Genomic DNA, 25,505 nt, shown 5'->3' on the forward strand with positions numbered 1-25,505 from the left:
AGTATTCGCTGCTCAGTTCAGTGATTCATTACCAGGTTCACTAAACTAAAAGCATATATCAGCATGTATTCAGTACCTTTCACAATTCCTACCACCACCACTACCACCAACCCACCACCACCGTCACCACCACCACCTTTGCTACTACCAAACACCGACACTGATCGTTTTCATCCTCTTAGCTATTTATCAGTAGTGATCAGTAATCCATCTCAACTTCCATTAGGCAGGATAGGCCAAACATTCTTCCACTGTCCTCCAACATCTGCTTCTGAATTGCTAACTGCATGTTCTGCATGGGCTTGTGCTGTGAACTAATCACATATGCCACTGTGACCTCTGCCCTTTAACCCTTAGCCTTACTTTACATCCCTGATTACCGATTGGCTGAGGGATTGTCTAATAGAATGCCACACAACCAGTCACAGGATTTCAGCACCACCAGCTCTCACAACAGCTCAGAGCGAAGTGGCAGTCTCTCAGGTTGGTCTCATCGCAGTAAGGAGAAATATTTGTTTGTCACCAGCATATGACCTGTGTTCCTAACAACCATGAGGAAAACTGAATCACAAGTCATGATCAGGCATTTATCTTTCGTGACAATAGCAGTTTATCCTAATGAAATCATGCTTGCCTATAGGGATAAAAATCACTGTCACCCCTTATGTACTAATGTACGAGGATATATTTACTGAAAAATAGTGCCATTTTACTGAATACTGTTCATTAAAGAGTGGATGTATTTGATCTGCCTTGAACCCTACTTAAGCCTCAAGAGAACTTTACAGTAAAATGGTCATATGGGAAAGTCAACTACATGGTGTGGACACTAAAAAATGAGTTCAACTGAAATGCAAATAATTTTGTAGATTTTTCATATTAGGATGTCAGTGATATTTTTGGACAATCTTTACAAAATGTTATGTAATAGATTTATTGTCTATTAAGTGATATTATTTAAAGTAAGGTGCTAATACCATACTAAATAAGAATGGTAATATGGGACATTGCCTTCACATTTAACTTACCCCCCAATTATAGTCTCTCATATTGATAATTTTTCTATACTGTAAGTTTTAATATACATTTGAGATGTCTTAGCCAAACTAACAACTATAATGTAGGTATTGTATAGGGGAAAACACATTTTACTGGACAGGAAAATATACCTGTCATAAGGAATATCAGTGATATCCTCCAGGCCAAAGGATCCTCACCTCTAAAATTCAGAAGTTGTAGTAGGCACACTCTAACTTCCAACCATAACATGTACGTTGTATGACTGACGACTTTATTTGCACATTCCTAATTAATTCCATGACCTTACTTGCTTAATTTTTCATATTCATGATATCCCATATTTTACAAAGTTTTTTTTCTTAAAACCACAGGCTTTTTAGTAAAAGAATATAGTATATTATATGTTACACAACTACCAGGCATCAAGACCATAAAGAGTTAATTCTTTACATCATTAGGGTAACATTTACTAAATGACTTTTCCTCAGAAGATAGAACCCTTTCAATTTGAAAATGTTAATGCTCTTTTTTTTTCCTCTACAATGGGCCTTTTGCTCTTCTCACTTCTTGGTAGAATTAAATACATTATAGAATCCAGAAAATTTAAACATGTTATGAATTGAAACTGGCTTAATAAAATAGAAGACTTTTTCGAACATCTTTATATGTCATTTATACTGTCATTTATAATGAGTCTCACAATAGCCCTGAATAATTAAAAAGTAATTTATGTTAAGCTTATTTTATTCAAGATATGTAGTCTCAAGCAATATACATATAAAAGCTATCTATATGCTGTAACCCATAGAATACATAAGATCTTCTGTGAATCCTTCATAAAAATATTCCATATATCTTGATTGCCACTGAGTTTTAGAAGTTATTTTTTGAGTAATTGTAAGCTGAACACAATTCACAATAGTGCTTATTTCTTTTTGAATACATTAATCTCCTGAGTGACATTTACATATATCTATGCATTGTAGTAACTACTTCATCTACATTTGAATATAAAGTCACTTAAATCAGTGATAGAAAGCATTCTTTAGGAGGTGGAAGTGAATTTAATATTCCCTTTTTAGTTGAGTTCAATTGAGTTTAATATAGACTGTTTTATTCTTATAATAATGAGTATGTTTCCTAAGGCTCAAGTTTAGGATCAAACTGCCCTACGGATATCTAATCACATCATATTATAAGATGTTCTTAATTTGTGCACAGTCATGAAACCAATTTAAAGTAATTGCAGTAATAAAGAAAATTGGACATTTCAGAATTATTTGAGTGAATTTCTCATCCTCTTTGAAACTTTTATAATTTGTTCAATACTTAAGTTATGAACACTTCTGTAAACAATCTAACCATTAAAAAATATAAAAGAAAACTCAGATCTTTCAAAATAGCATCTGTATCATAATATTATAGATGTAGAGTATCCCAAAAATGTATGCACACACTTTTAATAATTATAAAGGCAGTGTTTATTAAAATACACTTAACTTTCAATATTGAAATATCAGATGTTAAAGTGTGTATACATTTTTGGGGGCTTTCCCTGTGTATACGTGTATGTATAGTTCAATATCAGCATCAATAAATAACTAAATCTTTTTATACAGCAGTATTTTAAAAATAGACTATAAGTTTAATTTGAAAATTAGCTGTATTCACAGGTTTCTCTGCATAGAAGGCATGTGTTAAGCATACATAAATATAAATCCAAATATTTACATTTTGCATTGAAGAGAGATTGATCAAATATATTTGCAAGCCATCAAAATATGTTCTCCTAAAGTGTAACAGGGGCAGTTCACTTTGAAATGCTTGAGGATCTTTCTTTGCAATTAACAGCAACAAACTATGGCTCACTTAGTTTAAGTTTTAGATCTCAGATAGAGAATTTGATTTCCTTAGTTTATGTCATATGCCCACCACAAAGAACCCACCTGTCCTGGCTCATTTCTATAAGAAGACAAAGCATGTTGATTGATAGTACTATTAAGACTGTCCACAATAAGAATACAGAAATTTCCCCAAAGAGGGGAATGTGGATATTGGGTGGAAAGTCCTTATAAGTTCCCTCAATGAATCTGTTTCCACAATACATTTTTAAGTCTGTTGTTTGGATAATGGCTTTCTTGACCTTGGGTAAGGACTTCAACAGATTTGGGTTCAGAAATACTAAGTTCCACAAAAGCTGCTGCATTTTATTATTTTTTTAAATTTTTCTTTTACTCTGTGAATATGGGCCATACAACACTCAGAAAGCATCTATACATTCTCATTTATGAAATGGAGCTGTAAGAATGTGCCTATTTGTGTCACTTAGTTCTGGTGGTGAGCATGTTGCATTTCTAAAAGTGCTATGAAAAGTGAAAAAGCATTGTACACACATAAATATAAAGAATAAAGGAGGCACAACTAGGGGAAAAGCTATGGGCCTTGTGTCCTAGCCCATTCCTTTTTTAAGTGAGATATTGTTCTGATACTACAGAAAAATGTACAGTCCTTGTTTGGGTGGGTTATCAGGAAACAGAGGATTAAGGCTCACTATCTATACTAATAATAGAAAAATATGTAAATTGACTGTACCTCCACAACACCCACAGCCAATCAATTGTGAGTATTCAAATTAACCTGAGAAAGATGGCAGGCCTGTGGGCAGTGCACACGCGCCAGGCAATGAGCAGCCAGGGGTGGGGTGGGACACCTGCAGCAAGCAGACAGCAGGGCCTGCTTGACCCTGGCTGTGGCAGCGAGGGGCAAGCAGTCCCCCACAGAGAGCGAGAAGACATCAGGGCCGTGCTTGGCCCTCACCACCATGGCAAGAAGCAAGCAGTCCCCTGCAGTGAGTGAGCAGATAGCAGGGCCCCCACAGAGAGCAGACACCAGGACCCTGCTTGCCCTAGGACCTGGCAGTGAGGAGCAAGCAGGCCTCCAGAGAGAGCAGACACCAGGGCCTGCAGTGGTGTCAAGCAGGCAGGTCCACAGAGAGCAGAGAACCATGGGGAGCAGGCCTAAGCCATCAGTAGGACATCCCCTGAGGGCTCCCAGATTGGAGAGAGTGCAGGTCGGGCTGAGGGACCCACTGCCTGTGCACGAATTTTGTGCACTGGGCCCCTAGTCTTAAATAAAAAATAGTAGATATGTGAATTCAAACAGGTTTATTATTTTTATCTGAAAATCAGGCTATTTCTGGGATACTCTGGCTTGGAGGAGTTGGGTGTGGCAAAGGCAATCAGAAAATAGTAGGAATGATTGACATTTACTGGGCATTCTTTACATTCTGAGTCCTCTACATGCATTATCTCTTCAAACCCTCAAAATGCCTAAAGAAGTAGTAACTGTATGTTTTACATGTATGGAAATCAAGGTGGTATCTATTGAGAAACTTACTGAGTAATTGAAAAATTAGTCTTCAAACCCAGAGATCAAGCTTTTATCCTGGAACCTGAAGATAGCTGCTCTCTGTGCTCCAAATATCTCTCATTCTGCCAAAGATAAAAGTGAAAGGGAAGGTGAAAGCACTTTATTTGCAGGAATGCTTTTTTACATATGTGTGTTTTATACACACTACCTGGAAAACATAGTGAATTAATAGTTTCAGCACTTTTGGCACTCAAATAAGTTATTATTAAATTACATAATTTTTTGAATTGGTAGATGCAGATTAGTAATTGAAAGAAAGCGATATTGCTATTGCTAGATAACCATGTTGCAAATATTTGATTCTTACAACTTTTAGTTCCTGAAAGATAAAACCAAGGAGTCAGTACTTTTTTTTTTTTTTTTTTTTTTTTCTGCATCACTACAGACCATTATGGGAGTGATAAAAGTTTCTTAGCTTTCCCTTAATCATTCTTGGTCATTCTGCTCAAGAAGTATTCATTCCAGCATCCACCCATAGTTCATTTAGGAAGAAACTTCATTTACTTAATTTTGAAAGAGTGAAAAGTCTGGCACTATAGAAATGATAAATTTTCTTTTGTATTTTATTAAGCTCCTATAATTCCACATATGGCCTATATGCCACAGTGTTACTTTCTGCTCATGTTTTTTGCAGAAATTCATTTGTATTACAATAGTAGTGAAACTGATTACTGTATTTCCATTCATTTTCTTTCCTTTTTGGAATTTAGGAAATGGTTTGCTTAAAGCAGGCGTCCTCAAACTACGGCCCGCGGGCCACATGCGGCCCGCCGAGGACACTTATCCGGCCCACCGGGTGCCGCTGCCTGTCCTGCTTAGCAGCTGACTCATCCTGGGCCCACAGTGCGCATAGGAATTTGTTCATAGTTTTTTTTAAAAACTATGGTCCGGCCCTCCAACGGTCTGAGGGTCAGTGAACTGGCCCCCTGCTTAAAAAGTTTGAGGACCCCTGGATTAAAGCATCTGGGAACTATGCTCATTATATGCAAAAAAAAAAAATTGTGTTGTTCATTAGTTAAAATTTCTATAAAACATGTTAGTGTGAAAAATTTACAACTTATCCTCTGGTATAGTTGATCGATTTTAAAACCGTTATTTTCCTGGATTAATTAAATTGAGTAAATTCTAATGTAAAAGTTTAGCCTGTAACCTTAGACACTGCATTTTCCACTGAGAGAGGTTATGCAAAAGAGCATTATAAACTCACTAAAATCTGACATTTGAAAAAAGTTGTTATGACCCATTGTTTCCTCTAACAATGAAAATGTGGAGGCAGCACACATGCATAAATCAATAAATGTGCTTTTCCTACAGCAGCCATATTTTTTGTTTACTTACCTCTGTAGTTAATGCGATAGGAAAGAGACAATACCATTTTGAGTGATTTATAAAAATGTTTTCTGATTATATAATGCCATTATTTATAGCTTTTAACACTGTGACATACCGATTCTGGTGTTTTGAAAACATAAATACATATTCCTTTGTTTCTTCTGATATTTGGTATGTCTGAATAAGTGCATTATTACTTTTAGGTGGGAAAGGTGGAAAAAAGAAGAAAAATAAAAACTCATCTAAACAGCAGAAAAACAATGGATCGACTTGGGCCAATGTTCCTCTACCTCCTCCCCCTGCCCAGCCCCTTCCTGGTTCAGAGCTGGAACACTACGCAGTGGAACAGCAAGAAAATGGGTAAAAATGTTTTATAGACCAAGAGAATGTCCAGGCTGCACTCCCTCTCTGTTGTGCATGCTTGTCTTTATCTTGTGTGCTCTTATTGCTTTCTCTGCCCCCTTCCCAGCCTGTTCACTGATTCTGCCCTCTTTTATTGTTTGTGCCATCTATATATTTTTAGCTGGTAAATACAACATAGCACATACTGAGGACCTAGAATCCTTGGCCTTCAAGTGCCTTAGATTGTCTGCAATCATGATAATGCAACCTCCATTTATAATATTGCTTGTTAGTTTGAAAGCAAATACCCACAGCTCTGTGAACTAAAGAGCCACTCCTGAGAAGAGCTGAAAAGGGAATTAAAATAACCTTCTTCATCATTCCTCACAGTTCTCTAATGACTTGATGACTGGCCATAGCAGGGCGCCCACTGTTGAGCTCCCTCACAATGGGATAATTGCAGAGACCTGGCCAGTGGGTAGAACTTTAATCATCAGCTTTGATGGGAACTTAAGGGCCTGAACAATAAAAGAGGTTCAAGCCAATACACGCTCTGTAACAAAACCTTTTAAAGTTAGAAAATGTCCGTTGAGGGCCTTTAAATATGGCCAGTTTCCTTATTTTTCCCTAAACATCTCACAAGAATTAGATTGTTTTCTTTTGTTACTTGTGTTAATAGATTTTAAAGCAGAAGACATCAATACATTTTATTCACTAATCTGGAAACAAATAGCAAGGCAGAAAAGAACATAGTCTGGTTTTCTCTTGTAGTAGTGGTAACTGCTCTGTCATCTACACAGTTTCTAAGGTCACCTTTGCTTTTGAATAGAACTGAAAAATACAGAATAAAGGCAGTTTTCCTTTTTGTAAGTTTTTCTTTATTTAGAAGTTTTTAGTTATTAAAATACTAATAGTAAATATTTAATTAGATATTAAAATTCAGTTTTGAATAATGTCTATTTTCTGTCTTGTTTCACATTAAGATCACATGTACATGCTTATACATTGTTTCTCCATATTTTTTTACATACCTGCTTTCTTTGAAGTCTCCAAATTAATTTTTTCTGTCACAATGTTTGTATCCAGAAAAGGACCTATTTGCCTTTTCTTCCAGTTATGTAATATGCATACTTCTGTACTTTTTTCCATCCAAAGGGCTTCATTTGCTTCTATGGAATTACACTGAGTGGCCAGTTTATTAGGCCTTCAGAGATCATAATAATCGGGCCACTCAGTGTATAGTTCCCATACATATACATATCATTATTATTTTACTTTTAAAAAATAGGTTCACATTTGAAAAAACAAATTGAGCTTACCCCTTTTCTCTGACTTAAATAAAACTCTGCATATGATATTATGCAATTCATATTTGTAATATAAATGTGTCAATATTACATGGGCAAAGAAAAAAAACAGAGATGTATTATTCCATGAGAAAAGATTACTACAGGACTTAGAAATCTTCTTTTTAAAGGCTGTACTCACAAAATGGGGAAATGGAACATGTAAACTGAGAAAAGATTGCTGTTAAACATTTATAAGCATGAAGTTCTGAATCATGAACTCAGATCACATGAAAACTGTAGGTAATTTGGAATCTTTGTATTTTTTTTACACTAAATCCACTTTGAAAATGCATATACTATAAAAATACCTTTTACAAATTGAGAAAAAACTAATTAATTACAAATAAATGATAAACTTCTCACATTATTTTGTTGCCAAGCAATAGAGTTAGAACTATCCATTTGGTGAGTGAAATAATTCACATCCGTGGATATTTTATTTTGTAATACAAATTATTTTAGAATATTATGATCTAAAATAAAAATTTATTTTACTACTTTGGGATTTAAATTATTTTAATATTTAGCCAGGATGAATTATATTAGAAATTTTTTTCTAAAGATTGCTAAAAATATATTTGATATTTTATTTAATTGATTATTTATTTTTAAGCTACCCAGCCCAAGCCAGGCAAGTTACTTCATTTTATTTTTTCTTTTCTTTTTTTTTAATTTTATTGTTGAAAGTATTACACATGTCCCTTTTCTTCCCCCATTAACTCCTTCTAGCCTACCCCCAGCCCCCTATCCCAAGCCTTCACCACTCTATTGTCTGTGTCCATAGGTTATGGATTTGTTTGATCTCTTCCCACCCACACAACCACCACTGCGTTTAGATAGGTACATAAATATATTTCTTGATTATATATGTTCAAAGTCTTTCTGGCATGCATGTAGTTTAGTTCTAATTTACCTTTGAGTTATTTGTCATAAATACCTCATATTTCCTGAAAAAACCTTATCACTCTTAATAAAAATAGTAGTTAAGTTTTAACCTATCAGTAAACTGACAGCAAAATTCAATTTCCTTGTTTTGGACTCAATATTTTTAAAAAAGAAATACTTGAAAGTTCTTATTTCAATTGTTTGTAATGAGAATGCATTTAAAGTCAATATGACAAGAATAAATCAAAATGAGCATATTTGGGGAAGACTTTGTCTATTTACTGTTATAATCATTACACTTTTGTTTTCTCTATTGTGAAAATTATAATACTGGAAAGGAAAGATGTTTGAACACTTCCTGGTTTATTTATATTCTGCAATTCATGATGTTAACATTGACTATTTTGCAGAAGAGATGTATAAAATTGTTTAAATGCCTTGATTTGAAACTTATGCAGGTTTAAGATTTTCTTGAAATTCAAACAAAATCTTTAGAACTAACCTTTTTTGTTTTTAATAGTTTTTATTTTTAGCAATCAAGGATTCTGAATTATACGTCTTATGGTGATATATTGTTTTTGTTGTTTTAAATCTATCATAATACAGAACTTATTCAACATATTTTTTTTCAAGTACATAAAATTTACTTGGCACAGTGTTAGAAAGAAAAGCCATGCGATGAATGAAACTACAAAATTAATAAGGAAGATCTTATCCCTGATCTAGGGAGCTCACAGGACTTGGGGGAGATAGAAACCAGAAACCACACACACTCGAGCACATTATATTGTATGACAAGCCCTAGATGAGCAATGCATATCTATATGTATAAAACCCTAATATGCAAATAGACAGAACGAGGGAACAACCAAACAACCGGTCGCTATGATGCGTGCTGACCACCAGGGCCGCACGGGGAACATGGTGGGCGTTGGCAGCTGGAGGTAGAGTGCGGAACATGGCGGGCTTCAGCTAGTCAGATGGTAGAGCAGGTGAACGGGGGCGCCAGACCAAGGTGGGGCCCCGGTTGCTGTCATCGGGGCGAGCCTCTGGTGGTAACTGAAAATTCTTTGCTCCTGCGCACCGCAGTCCTACCCGGAGCTTGCACCTGCTGCCAGCACTGGCCCCGCTCATATCCACTGCCAGTACCAGAGCCACCACTTGCACCCACTGCTGGTGCCCAGTGCCAACCCTGATCGCTTGGCACCGTCAGCGGGTGCAAGCCATAGCTGCCAGCCCTGATTGCCCCTGAGGGCTTCTCTACCTCCCCCTGTTTCTGAGAGGCGATCGGGGCAGCAGCTGCCACTTGTACCCACTGACGACACTAGCTCCACTCACACCCACTGCTGGCACTGGCCCCAATAGCTCAACACTATGCCATCGGCACATGGGAGTGGGAGCGGGGCTGCCAGCAGACAAGGGACCAGGGTCTGCGGCGAAGGGGATGGGTGGGGGCATGGAGGATGGGCCAAGACCCACCCCTGTGCCCACCGCAGCCTCAAGGCCCACAGTTCCTTTCAAGGTCCACAAATTTATGCACTGGGCCCCTAGTACAATAATAATTTGCATGCAGAAAGTGATAGTTAAGCATGCCAGGTAAGGCTGTTGCAATCCTATAAAGTTGAGTTTTGAGGTGATTCTTGAATTTATATTTACAAATAATAGTGCCCAGTATTGGGTGATTGTTGCATGCCAGACTCCAAGTCAGAAGCAAATAGACAAAGGTGGTGATAATTAGCCTCTAACATAAAGTAACCTGTGCTCCTGGTTAGCTTGTTAATCAATGACTACAACAAGATGTTACTAATGTTGCCTTTTGCTGTGCAGATGAAAAGAAAATTTTCTAGCCAAAGGCAAACATAGATATAAAATTAAAGAGGAGAAAATAAAAACAGGAATAGCATATTAGTCTTCCTTTGGTACTTCCCACTCTTCCCTTTGAAACCTCACCCTATTATAGTTAAAGTTACTTGCCTTTCCTTTATTTTTCATTATTCTTTAAGCTTATTTTCCTACTGTAGTACTTATCACATTTCATTCTAATTGCTTGTCTATAACCTTCCACAAGTGGTAGCTGCTCTACTGGTATGAGGTTTGTTGAATTTGAAACATGTGTAGTGTAGGAGATATCTGAGAAGGTGTCTTGAGGACAATTCTGAAACCTTATATGTCATGTAAGGATTCTGACTTTGGTTACAGATGATGCATTGGTGAGGCTGGGGAACAATAAATGGTATATTGCAGCAGAATGGCCACATATAGGGAATAAAATAAGGCAATGGCAGTGGGGTGGAGGGACAGGGATAGATTTTGGAAATATACCTAGCTGAGAATAATCACAATCTTGAAAAGAGAGTCTCTTGTTTTTTTATTACAATTTTTAATATTATTTCTAAGAATTTAGATATTATCATTTTTTCCAAGCCTTTCTTGGTCAGATCTCCTCACTATACTAAGTACCAAAAGTATCAAATCATTGCCCATTTGGAAAATATATTTAATTGTTAATTTAGTGGCATAGCAACAATGGTAAATGTTCTTTCTCATCAATATGCCTCTCTCAACTTGACAAAAATGTTTCCAATATATCCTTTTCTTTTGCTATAAATATAATGTATTTTTAATATAATCATATGATGCTAGGAAGCATTTAGTAGTAGTTCAATAGAAAACATGCTCAGCTTTGTTATTGCAGTTAGAGATTGGCAAGCTTCTGTGGGTGTTGAACTTTATTGTATTTTTATTAGTAATATTATATTTGTATTTGGCCTTTAACAAGTTAGTTCACATGCAACATTGATTTGTTGTCATCCTTCTCATTATTTGCGAGCAAAACAATATGTTGCCTCTCACTTCACTGCCGATGTCAAAGAACAAACAGTTCTTCAGGAAAAGTTGCCCAAAAGAAATTTGGTTGGTAGAATAAGGGTTTTCATAGTCTTTGTGATGTTACTGTTGAAATTTCAGCACTCAAATAGGATATATCTGTAAATGTGAAGGAAACTCTAAAAACAGAGATACACTTTTCATAACATTTATAGAGACATCTGTTACTCTCTTGCCCTTCCTCAGAAACTGTATGAAACTTAAGTGGCCATTGTTCTATAATGGATTAATACAGGGATACATAGAAATGATGAACAACGGTTAGTTATCCCCATCATACGATATGCACCATGTCCCATATTTCTTTCATCTAGCCTTTTATGTTCTTCCCCTAGTCTTTCCCTTATTCTTTCTTCTCTATTTTCCACTTCTTGCACAAAACATTGACTGACATGAATCTATGGGCTTTCCTCAGCTCTGCTTACGTTCTGCAGTGGACAGAGTTTGCTCCTCCTATTCTAGATTACCTTTGTAGAAAGGACTTGGAACAATTGATGAAAAACACCCATTCTAGTTCAATCAAATAGCTATTGAAATGCTTTTCAGTCATGTAATACATTGTGCAATGTGTGTATGTGTGTGTGTGTGTGTAGAGAGAGAGAGAGGAGAGTCAATGTCAAAGAACAATATATATACATATATATGTGTGCATATATATATAATGTAATGTTAAAAATAATATTTATACAGATAGGTCTATGCCTTATGGTATTTGAATAATAAAAATGCCTTATGGTATTTGAATAATAAAAATGAGGACAACTAATTACATTCAATGCATGTGACACTCCTTCTTCCTTCTCTTATATTTTCTATGCATTTTTATTACACATGTATGGTCCCTTTAGATTATTGGAAATAAAGATAGTTTGCTACTTATAAAGTAGGAAAATTTTAAGAGGTAATTGACTTCCTCCATTTGAAAGATTAAATACTATATAAACATCTTCAAACATGTTCTTTCTTTATTTAAATGTAGGATACCCCTAGAAATAAACTAATGTAAGCAAACAAAGTACAGGAACTAAGTTTATGGAAAAATTGTGCTATTCTGTAAAACAGAATGGAGTAAATTTAATTATAACTAGTCATGAAGTATAACAGCACACACATTCCATACTGAAAAGGGGTAGCTTTACTTAAAATTAGATTTACTATACATATTTCTGTTTGACTTACTAATATAGCATTTAAAGACAAATAAATAAGTGAAGAAAAGAATCTTAACCAGCCCTGGCCAGGTGGCTCAGTTGGTTGGAGAGTCGTCCAGTACATCAAAGGTTTTGGGTTCCATTCCCAGTCGGGTCTCATATGGGTGGCAACAGATCAATTGATGTTTCTCTTTCACATCAATGTTTCTCTCTATCTCTCCCTTCCTCTCTCTAAACATATCCTTGGGCACCAGAACTTAGAAAGGTGCCTGCATAACATCTCTATGTGAAAAGAAGCAAGGTAGCTGTCTATCAACCAGAGATAGCTAGAAGTGCAAGCATCCTCTTAAAGGGCCAACACAAAAAAATTCATGTGCAGACAATCACATTGGGCTCCAGCAAGGGGAGAATATAGTAGACTGGAGATGTGTGAGCAGAAGCCAGGGTTGGGGGCTCTGGAGTTAGAGTTCAGAAGGCAGACACCCCAGTTTCATGTGTCTAGTCATTCCCTCAGGCTGCAGAGGTCATCTTTCTCATGCAGACAATGCTATATAGGTGGTTTTGCCTGCAGGGGAAAGACAGTTGACCCAACCTATTGAAAAACACCTTGCCCCACTGTGTGGAGTTTCTGAGGCCCATTAAAAGATTGAGAATAACAATTAGCCTCCAGGCAGAAGCAATTGCCAAACTCTGTTGAAAAACTCTCTCTACACCTATGGATGATTTCCTGAAGGCTACTCAAGACTGAATCCAATCAGTCTGCAGGAAGAGGTGGTCTCTGGAGGCTTTGAGTTTTTGCCTGCTCTAATTAGTCGGAAATAGAGTTTGACACTAGAGATTAGAGAGGCACTGCAGATCTACATAATACATAGTCATAAACCCAAGCAGGCAGCCAAAATGAGAAGACAAAGAAACCCCAAAATGAAATAGCAAGATAATTCTCCAGAAGAAGAAATGAATGAAATGGAGATAAGAAATTTATCTGATATAGAGTTTAGAATAATGATGGTAAAGATGTTCAACAGCATGAGAAAACATATGGTAACTATGAAAAAAGAACATTTGGAAATAAAGAATGACATAGCACTAATAAAGAACACATTGGAAAGAATACACAGAAGATTAGAGGAAGCTGAGGATTGGATCAGTGAATTAGAAGAAAGGGTAGAAAAAATCACTCAATCAGAAAACCAAAAAGAAAAAACAATTAAAAGACAGGAGGACAGCTTTAGGGGAATGTGGGACAACAGGAAATGTAACAATATTCACATAGTAGATATGCCAGAAGAAGAAGACAGGGAGCAAGGGATAGAGAACATGATTAAAGAAATAATGGCAGAAAACTTCCCTAACCTGGTTAAGGAAAAAGTCATACAAGTTCAGGAGGCACAGAGAGATGCAAACAAGAAGAACTCAAACAGGCCCACACCCAGACACATCATAATTAAAATACCAAAAATTAGAGACAAAGAGAGAATCTTAAAGGCAGCAAGAGAAAAGAAAACTGTTACCTACAAAGTAGCTCCCATAAAGCTGTCATCTGATTTCTCATCAGAAACTCTACAGACCAGAAGGGAATGACATGAAGTACTCAAGGTAATGGAAAGCAAGGACCTGAAACCAATATTACTCTGTCCAGCAAGGCTATCATTCAAAATAGATGGTAAAGTAAAGAGCTTTCCAGACAAAAAAAAGGATAAAGGAGTTCATCACCACCAACCAGCATTATAAAAGATGCTAAAGGGACTTACATAATGAGAAGAACTATAGAGAGAAATCCAGCCAGACAAAATTAAAGTGGCAAAAAATAAGTACCTATCAATAATAACCTTAAATGTAAGTGGATTAAATGTTCTAATCAAAAGACATAGGGTAGCTGAATGGATATAAAAACATGACCAAACTATATGTTGTCTATAAGAGACCCACCTCAGAACAAAAGACTCACACAGGATGAGAGTGAAAGGATGGAAAAAAAATGTTCCATGCAAATGGAACCAAAAAGAAAGCTGGGGTAGCAATACTCATATCTGATAAAATGGACTTCAAAATGAAGGCCATCACAAGATACAAAAAGGTCACTACATAATACTAAAGGGTTTGATCCAACAAGAGAATATAACCCTGGTAAACATATATGCACTCATTATAAGAGCACCTAAATATATATTTTAAAAAAATTCTAGAGGACTTTAAGGGAGAGATTAACAACAATGCAGTCATAGTAGTGGACTTTAACATCCTGTTGACTTCACTATATAGATCTTCCAGACAAAAATTTAACAAGGAAACAGTTACTCTAAAGGGCACACTGTATCAGATTAATTTAATTGACATTTATAAAAATTTTCAATCCAAAGCTGCAGAATATACATTCTTCTCAAGTGCATATGGGTCATTCACAAAGATAGACCATATGTTAGTAAACAAAACATTCTTTAGAGGTTCAAGAAGATTGAAATCATATCAAGCATCTTGTGCGACCAGAGTGCAATAAAATTAGAAATCAACTGCAATAAAAACACCCCAAAACATTCAAACATATGGAGGCTAAATAGCATGTTATTAAACAATGAATGGGTTGCCAATGAGATCAATAAAGAAACCAAAAACGCCCTGGAAACAAATTAAACTGAACACAAAACAACTCAAATTCTACTGGACACAACAAAAGCAGTCCTGAGAGGGATATTGATAGTAGGATAGGCCTACTCGACAAAACAAGAAAAATTAATAATAATTTACATAACCTACAAGTTAAAGAATTATAAAGAGAACAAAATGTAAAGCACAAAGTAAGTAGAAGGAAGGAAATAATAAAGATTAGACCATAAATAAATGAATAGATACTAAAAAACAATACAAAAAAATCAATGAAACCAAGAGTTGGTTCTTTGAAAGGATAAACAAGATTGATGAACCATTAGCCAGACTCATTAGGAAACAAAGAGAGACAACACAAAAAAATAAAATTGGAAATGAAAGTGAAATAACCATTGACTCCTAAAAATATAAATTATTTAAGAAAATACTATGAACAACTATATGCCAATAAACTGGACAATGTGGATGAAATGAACAAACACCTGGAAAAATACAACCTCTCCAAACTGAACCAGGAAGAATCAGAAAACCTGTACAGGCCAAAAAATCCAAGAGGAAGGAATAATACCAAGCTCTTTTTACAAGGCCACCATTATCCTAATTCCAACACCAGATAAATATATTACAATGAAAGTGAATTAATTACAAGTCAATATTCCTGATGAACATAAATGCTAAAATCCTCAACAAAATATTAGCAAACCAGATATAGCAATATATTAAAAAGATCATACACCATGAACAAGTGGGATTTATTCCAGGGATGCAAGAATGCTACAAAATTTGCAAGTCAATAAATGTGATACATCACATAAATAAATTGAAAAACAAAATCACATGATCATATCAATAGACACAGAAAAATCATTTGACAAAATCCAATACCCATTTTTTAAAAATATATTTTATTGATTTTTTTACAGAGAGGAAGGGAGAGGGATAGAGAGCTAGAAACATTGATGAGAGAGAAACATTGACCAGCTGCCTCCTGCACACCCCCCACTGGGGATGTGCCCGCAACCAAGGTACATGCCCTTGACCGGAATCGAACCGGGGACCCTTCATCCACAGGCCAACGCTCTATCCACTGAGCCAAACCGGTTTCGGCACCAATACCCATTTTTTATAAAAACTCTCAGCAAAGTAGAGAGGGAGCATATCTCAACATGATAAAAGCCATATATGACAAACCTACATCAAACATTATACTCAATGGGCAAAAACTATCACCATTTCCCCTAAGAACAGAAACAAGACAGGAATGTCTGCTTTCACTGCTCTTATTCAACATAGTACTAGAAGTCCTAGCCACAGCTATCAGATAAGAAGAAGAAATAAAAGGCATCCAAATTGGAAAGGAGGAAGTAAATTGTCATTATTTGAAGATGACATAATATTGTACATAGAAAACCCTAAAGACTACACTAAAAAATTACTAGATTTAATAAATGAATTTGGCAATGTAACAAAATACACATCAGCATTCAAAAATCAATGGCATTTTTATACATCAATAATGAATTATCAGAAAGAGAAACTAAACAAAAAATCCCATTTACCACTGTAAATAAATTAAGATATTTAGGAATAAATTTAGCAAAGGAGGTAAAATACTTTTACTCGGAAAACTACAGGATATTGAAAAAAGAGATAGAGGAAGATATAAACAAGTGGAAAAAAATATATCATGTTCATGGATTGGTAGAATAATATCATTAAAATGTCCATATTACCCAAGGCAAATTACAGATTCAGTGCACTCCATATTAAGATACAAATAGCATATTTCACAGAACTAGAACAAATACTCCAAAAAATTTATATGGAACAAAAAAAAAGACCCAGAAAATCTGCAGAAATCTTGAGAAAGAAGAACAAAGTTGGGGGAATCACAATTCCAGATATCAAGTTATACCAAAAAGCCACCGTATTCAAAACAGCCTGGTACTGGCACAAGAACATTTATAGAGATCAATGGAAAAGAACAGAGACCCCAGAAATTGACTCAAACCATATGCTCAATTAATATGTGACAAAGGAGGCAAGAGCATAAAATGGAGTCAAGACAGTCTCTTCAATAAATGGTGTTGGGAAAATTGGACAGATACATGCAAAAAAAATCACACACAAAAAAAACAGACCACCAACTTCACCATACACAGAATAAACTCAAAATGGATAAAAGACTTAAGTGTAAGTTATGAAACCATAAAAATCCTAGAAGAAACCATAGATAGCAAATCTTAGACATCTCTCGTAGCAATATGTTTATGGATATATCTCCTAGGGCAGTATTCGGCAAACTCATTTGTCAACAGAGCTGCAAACCACGGCTCGCGAGCCGCATGTGGCTCGTGAACCGCAGTTTGCCGACCACTGTCCTAGGGCAAAGGAAACTAAGAAGAAAATAAACAAAGTGGATTATATCAAAATGAAAAACGTTGCACAGCAAAAGAAACCATCAACAAAATGAATAGGGAGCCCACTGTATGGGAGAACACATTTGGCAATGATACATCTGATAAAGGGTTAATATCCAAAATATATAAAGAACTCCTACAAATCAACAAAAGAAAGACAAGCAATCCAATTAAAAATGGGCAAAAGACTTAAATAGCCACTTCTCCAAAGTGGACATACAGATGGCCATGAGACATGAAAAAATGCTCAAAGTCACTGATCATCAGAGAGATACATACTAAAATGACAATGAGGTATCACCTCACATCTGTCAGAATGGCTACCATCAACAAATCAACAACTGGCAAGTGCTGGCAAGGATGTGGAGAAAAGGGAACCCTAGTACACTGCTGGTGAGAATGCAGACAGGTACAGCCATTATGGAAAACAGTATGCAGTTTCCTCAAAATATCAAATATGGAACTGCCATTTGACCCAATGATCACACTTCTAGAGATATATACTAAGAAACCTGGAACACCAATCAGAAAGAATGTATGCACCCCTATGTTCATAGCAGCGCAATTTACAATAGCTAAGATCTGGAAACAGCCCAAGTACCTATCAGTAGATGAGTGGATAAAAAAAGCTGTGGAACATTCACACCATGAAATACTCTGCAGCAGTAAAAAAGAAAAAAAAAATCTCTTACCCTTTGAGACAGCATGGAGAGACCTGGAGAGTATCATGCTAAGTGAAATAAATCAGTCAGAGAAAGACAAGTATCACATAATCTCACTTGTATGTGGGATCTAATTAACAAAATAAACTGATGAAGAGAGTGGATCCAGAGACATGGAAGCATGGAACAGAGTGCAGAATCTCGGAGGGAAATCGGGGGAGTGTGGCTGTGTGTGAAGTGATCAACCAAAGACCTTGTATGCATATATGCATAACCCATGGACATAGACAATAGGGTGGTGAAGGCACGGGGCCAGGGGTAGGGGCAAGCTAGAGGAGGTCAATGGGGGAAAAAGGGACATATGTAATACTTTCAACAATAAAGATTTAAAAGAATAATAATAATAAACATATCCTTGGGTGGGGATTAAGAAAAACTGAAGAAAATAAAAGAAACCTAAGCATTTTTATTTATTTATTTATTTATTTATTTATTTATTTATTTATTACTTTTTAAAATCCTCAGCCAAGGATATGTTGTTATTGATTAGAGAGAGAGAGGAAGGGGAAGAGAGAGAAACATCAATGAAAGAGAGTATCATTCACTGGTTGCCTCCTATACACACCACTACCAGGATCATACCTGCTACCCAGTCACATGCCCTGAGAAGGAATTGAACCAGTAGCCTTTCTGGTGTTCAGGGTGATGCTCCAACCAACTGAGCTACCCACCCAGGGTCTAAGCATTTTTATTAATGAAGCAATTTATGTATTTTTCAAATCAATAAATATGCTTATCTCCTACTATTAACATGTGAAAGGTTAAATACTAAAATATGTTAGACAATTAAAGAATCCAAATTTAAAAATGGGCCCTAGTGGTTTGGCTCAGTGTATAAAGTGTTGGCTTGGGAACTGAAGGGTCTTGGGTTCAATTTTGGTCAACGGCACGTGCCTTCATTGCAGGCTCCTGACCCTGGTCTGGGGCTTGTGGGAGGCAAACAATTTATGTGTCTCTCTCAAATCGGTGTTTCTCTCTGTCTCTCTCTCTTCCTTCTATACTGTCTCTAAAAATCAATGGAAAAAAATATCCTCGGGTGAGGAATAAAAATAATGATGGCATAAGATAACATATAATCAATTTTCAGATAAATGTGCAAAAATATTATCAGTGCAAGTTTAAAAGAGTAATGTATCATTGTTTGTTGGCCACATGAAGACAATCTTTATAAAATATACAAGATTTAGCCTATAGCTTGGAGGATTTTTAAGATTAAGATAGGTGAAATAGGAAGAGTGCAGTTTATTTGACGTAAGATGAATTCTTTAAACACTGCACCAGAATAGAAAAGTACAAAAACAAACAACAACAACCAAAACACAAATTCATTTTGAGCAGGAGATTCCTGTTGAGAAACTTAAAAAAAAAAAAAAAATCATCTGAAAAGGTAGGTTGAGACTTAGACATTTAACAGACAGAAGGGTGAAGAATATCAAATATTTTATTCAAACAATTCTAATGTTTTCATAGACCAATTTTTAAATGAAGTACATGATTGATTAAAGGTTGAAAAAACTACAAGCAAGAAATCCAAATGAAACAGTGCATTAGAGACTTTTTACTCAACATAATATTTTCTTCAAATGAAATCTAACTGATTTCCAACATATAAAACAGGAGAAATGACATTGTTTTAGAGCAATAGATTTTCTCAGGTTAGTATTTATGTAGACAATTAATGGCAATACAACTTCAACCAATGGCATTTCCTAGTATATGAAAAAATTTTAGTAACATATTAAAGTGTGCTTGTTTATACTAAATTATAGATGATATTTCTAAACAGATATTCCAATCAGGGCTTCTGAAACAAGGTCTTCAGGCTGCAATGCATTGAGATAGAAGATTATTTAGGTAGCTTTAAAGAGAGAGGAAAATTGAAAAGCCAAAGATAATATCATTCCCTGTATAAGACCTCTCAGTCACTATCCATCACCCACAGGCAGAATTCCAAACTCCTTGTGAGAGCTGATGAGGCCCTCTGTGATCTGGCATGTCTTGCCTCCCTTCTCCTGCTCTTCTGAGGCCAACCTTCTTCATTTGCCAACTCTTGCCAGTCAGAGAACTAATTGAGTACTCCAAATATTTTATCTTTTCTCTTTCTACAGACCACCACATGTGGTACTTAGAATACCCTCTTTCCAGTGGTCAGCAGATCTCTGCCCAACCTTAGAACTAGTTCTAGCCTCCCTGCTCTCTGTTCCTACAGTATTTGATATTTTTGATTATTTGCTTAATATTGGGCTTCCCATTGGATTCATGCTCTGTGAAAAAATCCTGTCTCCTGACACATGATTGTTGAATGAAAGGATGATAAATTCAAGTGTTGCTGTTTTTTAATAGACTTTATTTTTTTTAGATCAGATTTAGGTTAATAGTATAATTGAACAAAAAACACAGATTTTTCCATATACTGCCTGCTCTGACCCCCATGCATAACCTCTGCTACCATCAACATCTCCCACCAAAGTGGAACCTTTTTTAAAGTGATGAACCTACCTTGACACATCATAATCACCCAAAGTCCACGGCTCTTGGTGTTGCTTATTCTGTGGTTTTGAACAAATGTATAATGACATCTATTTATAATTATGGTGTCATACAGAGCAGTTTCACTGTCCTAAAAATCCTGTGCTCTGCTGTTCATCTCTTCTTTCCCTTAACTTCTGGCTGCCACTGAACTTCTTGCTGTTTCCACAGTACTACTTTTTCCAGAATGTGTGATATAGTTGGAATCATAGTATGTAGCCTGTTCAGAATTGCTTCCTTCACTTAGTAATATACATGGCTTAATGAATAAGGCTGCTATAAAAACCTATATGCAGGTGTTTTTGTTTTTTATGAGTTCAGTTTTAAACAGGGTAAGTGAAAGACACTCAAGTAAAAATATTCCAGAATCATCTGGACATTTTCAAGTTAGCATTTGTAAGTGAGATAAAAACTAGATATGTACACTTGTAGTATTCATCCTTTTTTTTCAGGTTCTTTAATGAAAACCGTCCATATGCTACTTATTGTACTTAATGCTGGAAATGGAGAGTTGAGAATTACAGAGTTTTGTAGTTTAAGGATCTCACAGAATCTTGAGGGAAAAAGGAGATGTGAAACAAATAATCTCAATATAACATGGAGAGTGCCACAAAATAAGTATTAGGGAGTTATGATCCACTCCATTTGATGGAGCAGAGGAAGCTTCACAAAACTAACAGCACTTGAATTGAATCTTGAAGAAGCACCTGGAGGTTACAGGCAGATGATTTGAGCATAGACATTATACTTTAAAAAGGTGCAGCATAGGCTGGTGTTGTGGAAATAAACTATAAAGATAGGTTGATCAGCTGGAGAATTTTTTTTTAAAGTCCTGCTAATGAGTTTGAACTTTTTCTCATATTAGTGATAATCACTGAATGATTGAAGTATAGGTGTGACGTGAATGAAGATTTTAGAAATATAATCTGTTTGCCTGTATGGAAGACAGTACAGAACACATAAATATGACATCTCAAGAGACTAGGAAAGCCAATGGGACAGTTCACATATAAAGGAGACTGATCTGTGACGTGGAAGTAGTAGTTAAGTGTGAAAGAAAGATTTGGAAAGTATTTAAAAAGTTGAACTCATAGGAAAATTACATCTGGTATTGCTTATCTTATGCTTATACCTCTTTTTAAAAGTACATTAAGATCTATTTGATTTATGAAATAATGGTACTACAAAGGAAGTGTAAATAGATATACTACTGGTTTTGTGTTACAAGGAAAACTTTTAGAATTAATTTTCTATATTCCCTAACCAGAGTCCTCAAAAACATGCTGTTTCAAAAAAATGTTATTTTTCTTTTTTAATATACATTTGATAGGACTAGGTTTCTGTCTTATAGTTTTTACATGTCAAAATATAAGGAGGCATGAGTTTCTGCAAAAAAAATTAAGAGATTTAAAAAAATCAAAGCATTATTGAACAGTTTTGTAGCACAGTGTCTTAATGATTAACGTCACATGTAATGAAAGGTTGGGATAGATCTAGAATAAAGGTAAATAAATTTCTCAAGCACTTCTCAGATGATCAATATTGGTGTATTCTCTTGGTACACGAGGATGAACAGAAATAGTTAAATCTACAAGCACTAAACTAATTAATTGTCTTTAATTAGCAATTTGTTTTTTTTACATGAGTAACTTCGTTGGAAAGTTATTGCCTTTTGTAACTGCGGGGTAACAATTCCCTAATAAGATCCTTTAAGAATAAATTGAGATGTGGAGGTAATAGAAGTAATTATGATTAGAAATTAAGACAACAGCCAGGTGATTTACTATGGTAGCATTGATAACCTGAAAGCATGAGGAAATAAACTGAGAGAACAGTTCAGATACTATTGTTGCCATTGTGGTTGTTGCTTATTGCCAGAATAATTGTGTGTGTGTGTGTGCATGGGTGTATATGGAAATGTGCTTTTTTTCTCTTTTAATTTCAGCTATGACAGTGATAGCTGGTGCCCGCCATTACCAGTACAAACATACTTGCACCAGGGCATGGAAGATGAACTGGAAGAAGATGATGATCGTGTTCCAACACCTCCTGTCCGAGGGGTGGCTTCGTCTCCTGCTATTTCCTTTGGACAGCAGTCCACGGCAACGCTCACTCCATCCCCGCGGGAAGAGATGCAACCCATGCTGCAAGCTCACCTGGACGAGCTGACAAGGGCCTATCAGTTTGACATAGCAAAGCAAACATGGTAAATATCATCAGTAGGTCAGGGGGGACCTGGGCTTTCAAACCATGGAGAGGAAATGTTATTTCATATTAAATTCACAAGAGGTTTTCATGGGACTATACTGCTGGGGTTAGAAATGCTTTTGTACAACTTTTCAATCATCTAGATAAGGAAATCGACTGAGGAAATGTTAGATAATTTGACCAAAGTTTCATAACTACTTAGAGTGAATCGGAGCAAGAAGTTAGATCTGTTTAATTTCAGGTGAAGGGGCTTTTGGCTACACCAGAGTCTTTTCTAAGTTATAGATTAAATTCAATTAGCTTATCCTTAAACTCACTTCCAATACTATAATAAAAGACTCCTTTTAGATTCTTTAAAGTGCCTATAATTAATTTTGTATGTGGTTGTGAATATATAAATGTAAGCTTCTGCAAATCACATATGGTCAGTGTCAATTATTAAAAGACCTTCTTTGGGCTGAAGTAAGTGAGACAAGAAAAATTACAATATTAGTAATAGTAAGTGCATTAAAAAACACACAGAATAATTACAAATCCAAAATTGTTTTCTTTCTAATAAATCTATAAACTTGCATAAGGTATAAATGGAAATCTACTTAGATGCCCTGTGGAAATATGACAGGAACACAAGTGGGACCAATCCTCATTATTTTGTGCAGTTATTTTTCTCATTTGCCCTCTCTTCTCCCGGCTTTTAAAATGATATCTTAATAATATACCTTTGATTATCTTCTGTTAATTTATACCATGTGCTTGAAATTAGAGTAAAATTTTATGACAGGTTATTTGCTTCTTTTTCATAGTCTGGCTACTGAAAAAAGTTGATAATAAGATAAATCTTATTCACAGTTTTAATGAACTTTTTTTAAATACAACTAAACACACACAGATACACTAAAACCAGGAATATCACTTAAAGCTTATTGCAAACATAAGGTATTTTTTTAGAAATGGAGATTCTTGAACTTTTTTTCATAATTATCAGATTTTTTTCAAATTTTCAAACAACCTATGGTTAACAGTGTTATATTACATTAGACTGCTTTAAAAAATACCACTTTTTAAGTTGAAGCCAGAAAATTTCCTTCAAGTTAACTTATGAAGCTGTGCAATTTAGTTACTTAGCATAGATTTCAGCTCAGGGTTCCAAATATGACTGAATTTGGAAATCACCCGGACAGCCTTAAACTATGTTGATACCCACCAGGCCCTACTCTGGAGATTCTAATGGCTTGGTGTGGTATTTGACTGGGGGCAGCCAGGTTGGGGCCACCACCACTGCCACTACTTAGGAGTTGCGTGACACTGGGCAGCTTGTTTAACGTTTCTGTGCTTCAGTTCACTAGAATCCCCACAAAACTCACAGGAAGCTGTTACACTCAGTTCCAGTGTATTATTGTGAAAGGCACAAATTAAAGCCAGCCAAGAAAAGAGATGCATGGGGCAGAGTCGAGGACAGTTCCAAAGACAGACGTCCAGTTGTCCTGTCCCTGTGGCAATGTGCGGCAGTTTGCAAGGAGCGCTGCCCACCAGGGAAGCTCACTTGAGCCCTGAGGTTCAGAGCCTTTATTGGGGCTGTCACACAGACATGGTAGACTACCTGCATGGCTGGCCTCGATCTCCCGCCCTTCCAGAAGGCAAGTTGATACCTTGTGACTCAAGGATCCCACTATAAGTCTCAATGTTAGACTTTCTGGAGGAGCTGAAGGTCTCCAAAAAAAATAACAACCAAAGATATTTTTATCAGACAGAACATTCTAGAGTTTAGAGATTACCTTCCTGGAGCACAGGGCAAAGGCCTGACTTCTCTTTAGGTAAGGGTAAGCTTATTACTAGGCACCATAGTTTTGTAGGAATTAAATGAGTTTGCACTTGCGTAGTCCTGGTAAAGAAACTAGCTATATTACAGCTGTTATTATTCAGGTGGGCTTGGGTTTTCACCTGAATTGTTCACTGCTGTCTTCTACGCTTAGAGGAGGGCCCACCTAGCACATGCTCCACAGACATTTCCTAAATGAGTGAGCAAAGGAGTTCACCTCCACCTGCTCCAAGTAGCCACAGAGCAGACCCCGAGTTCACCTCCACCTGCTCCAAGTAGCCACAGAGCAGACCCCGCTTTCTCAGTATGTTTCTCTTGTGTCCAACAATTCCAGAATGTCCTTGCTGACTCCTGTGCAGGGATATGAGATGCAAGGGCATGAGACCGTGCCCTTCTGGAATGGAAATGCCTCTCATCTGGGCTGCACATCAACATCACAGGAAAAACATTTACAAAATAGTCACTCCCAGGCCTAAACTCCAGGGATTCTGTTCACATTGACCCCTGAACTGCACAGCAGAGTGCCTGCCATGAGGAGATATTTATAAATGTGTGTACCCTCTTTCTGCATTTCAGTACATCTCCTAATTCTGCCAAACTCAGTGTACATTTTCACCCCTTAATGTAGCTCTGTCCCATCAAGAGGTGTCAGCAGTGATGTAGGATGAATGCATTGGACTGTCTGGTCCTCCCCAGGAGCCAAGTGTCCACCCTTAGAGGAGAATGAATTGTGTATATAAATGGCACCTTACATTCACTTGCTCCTGACTGGGCTCACTTCTTCCTTGATTCACAAACAGGATTCGAGG

At 36.3% G+C, this 25,505-nt stretch overlaps 1 protein-coding gene across 15 annotated transcripts in view; it reads left to right on the forward strand.

Moving 5' to 3' along the window:
• Positions 1–25,505, forward strand: part of ROBO2 (roundabout guidance receptor 2) — a gene marked incomplete at its 3' end in the record, with an annotated part of 1,552,622 nt that overhangs the window by 1,496,230 nt on the left and 30,887 nt on the right. For 8 of the 15 annotated variants that reach the window (XM_080654546.1, XM_080654547.1, XM_080654545.1 and 5 more), the window contains 3 exons: positions 358–483; positions 5,985–6,141; positions 22,615–22,875. In XM_080654546.1, the coding sequence (XP_080510672.1) occupies positions 358–483; positions 5,985–6,141; positions 22,615–22,875 (544 nt within the window). The remainder of the gene's footprint in view (positions 1–357; positions 484–5,984; positions 6,142–22,614; positions 22,876–25,505) is intronic. The other 7 variants (XM_080654549.1, XM_080654550.1, XM_080654556.1 and 4 more) reach the window with 1 other exon arrangement.

This window comes from Plecotus auritus (genome assembly GCF_963455305.1).
Source record: "Plecotus auritus genome assembly, chromosome: 2".
NCBI lineage: Eukaryota > Metazoa > Chordata > Mammalia > Chiroptera > Vespertilionidae > Plecotus > Plecotus auritus.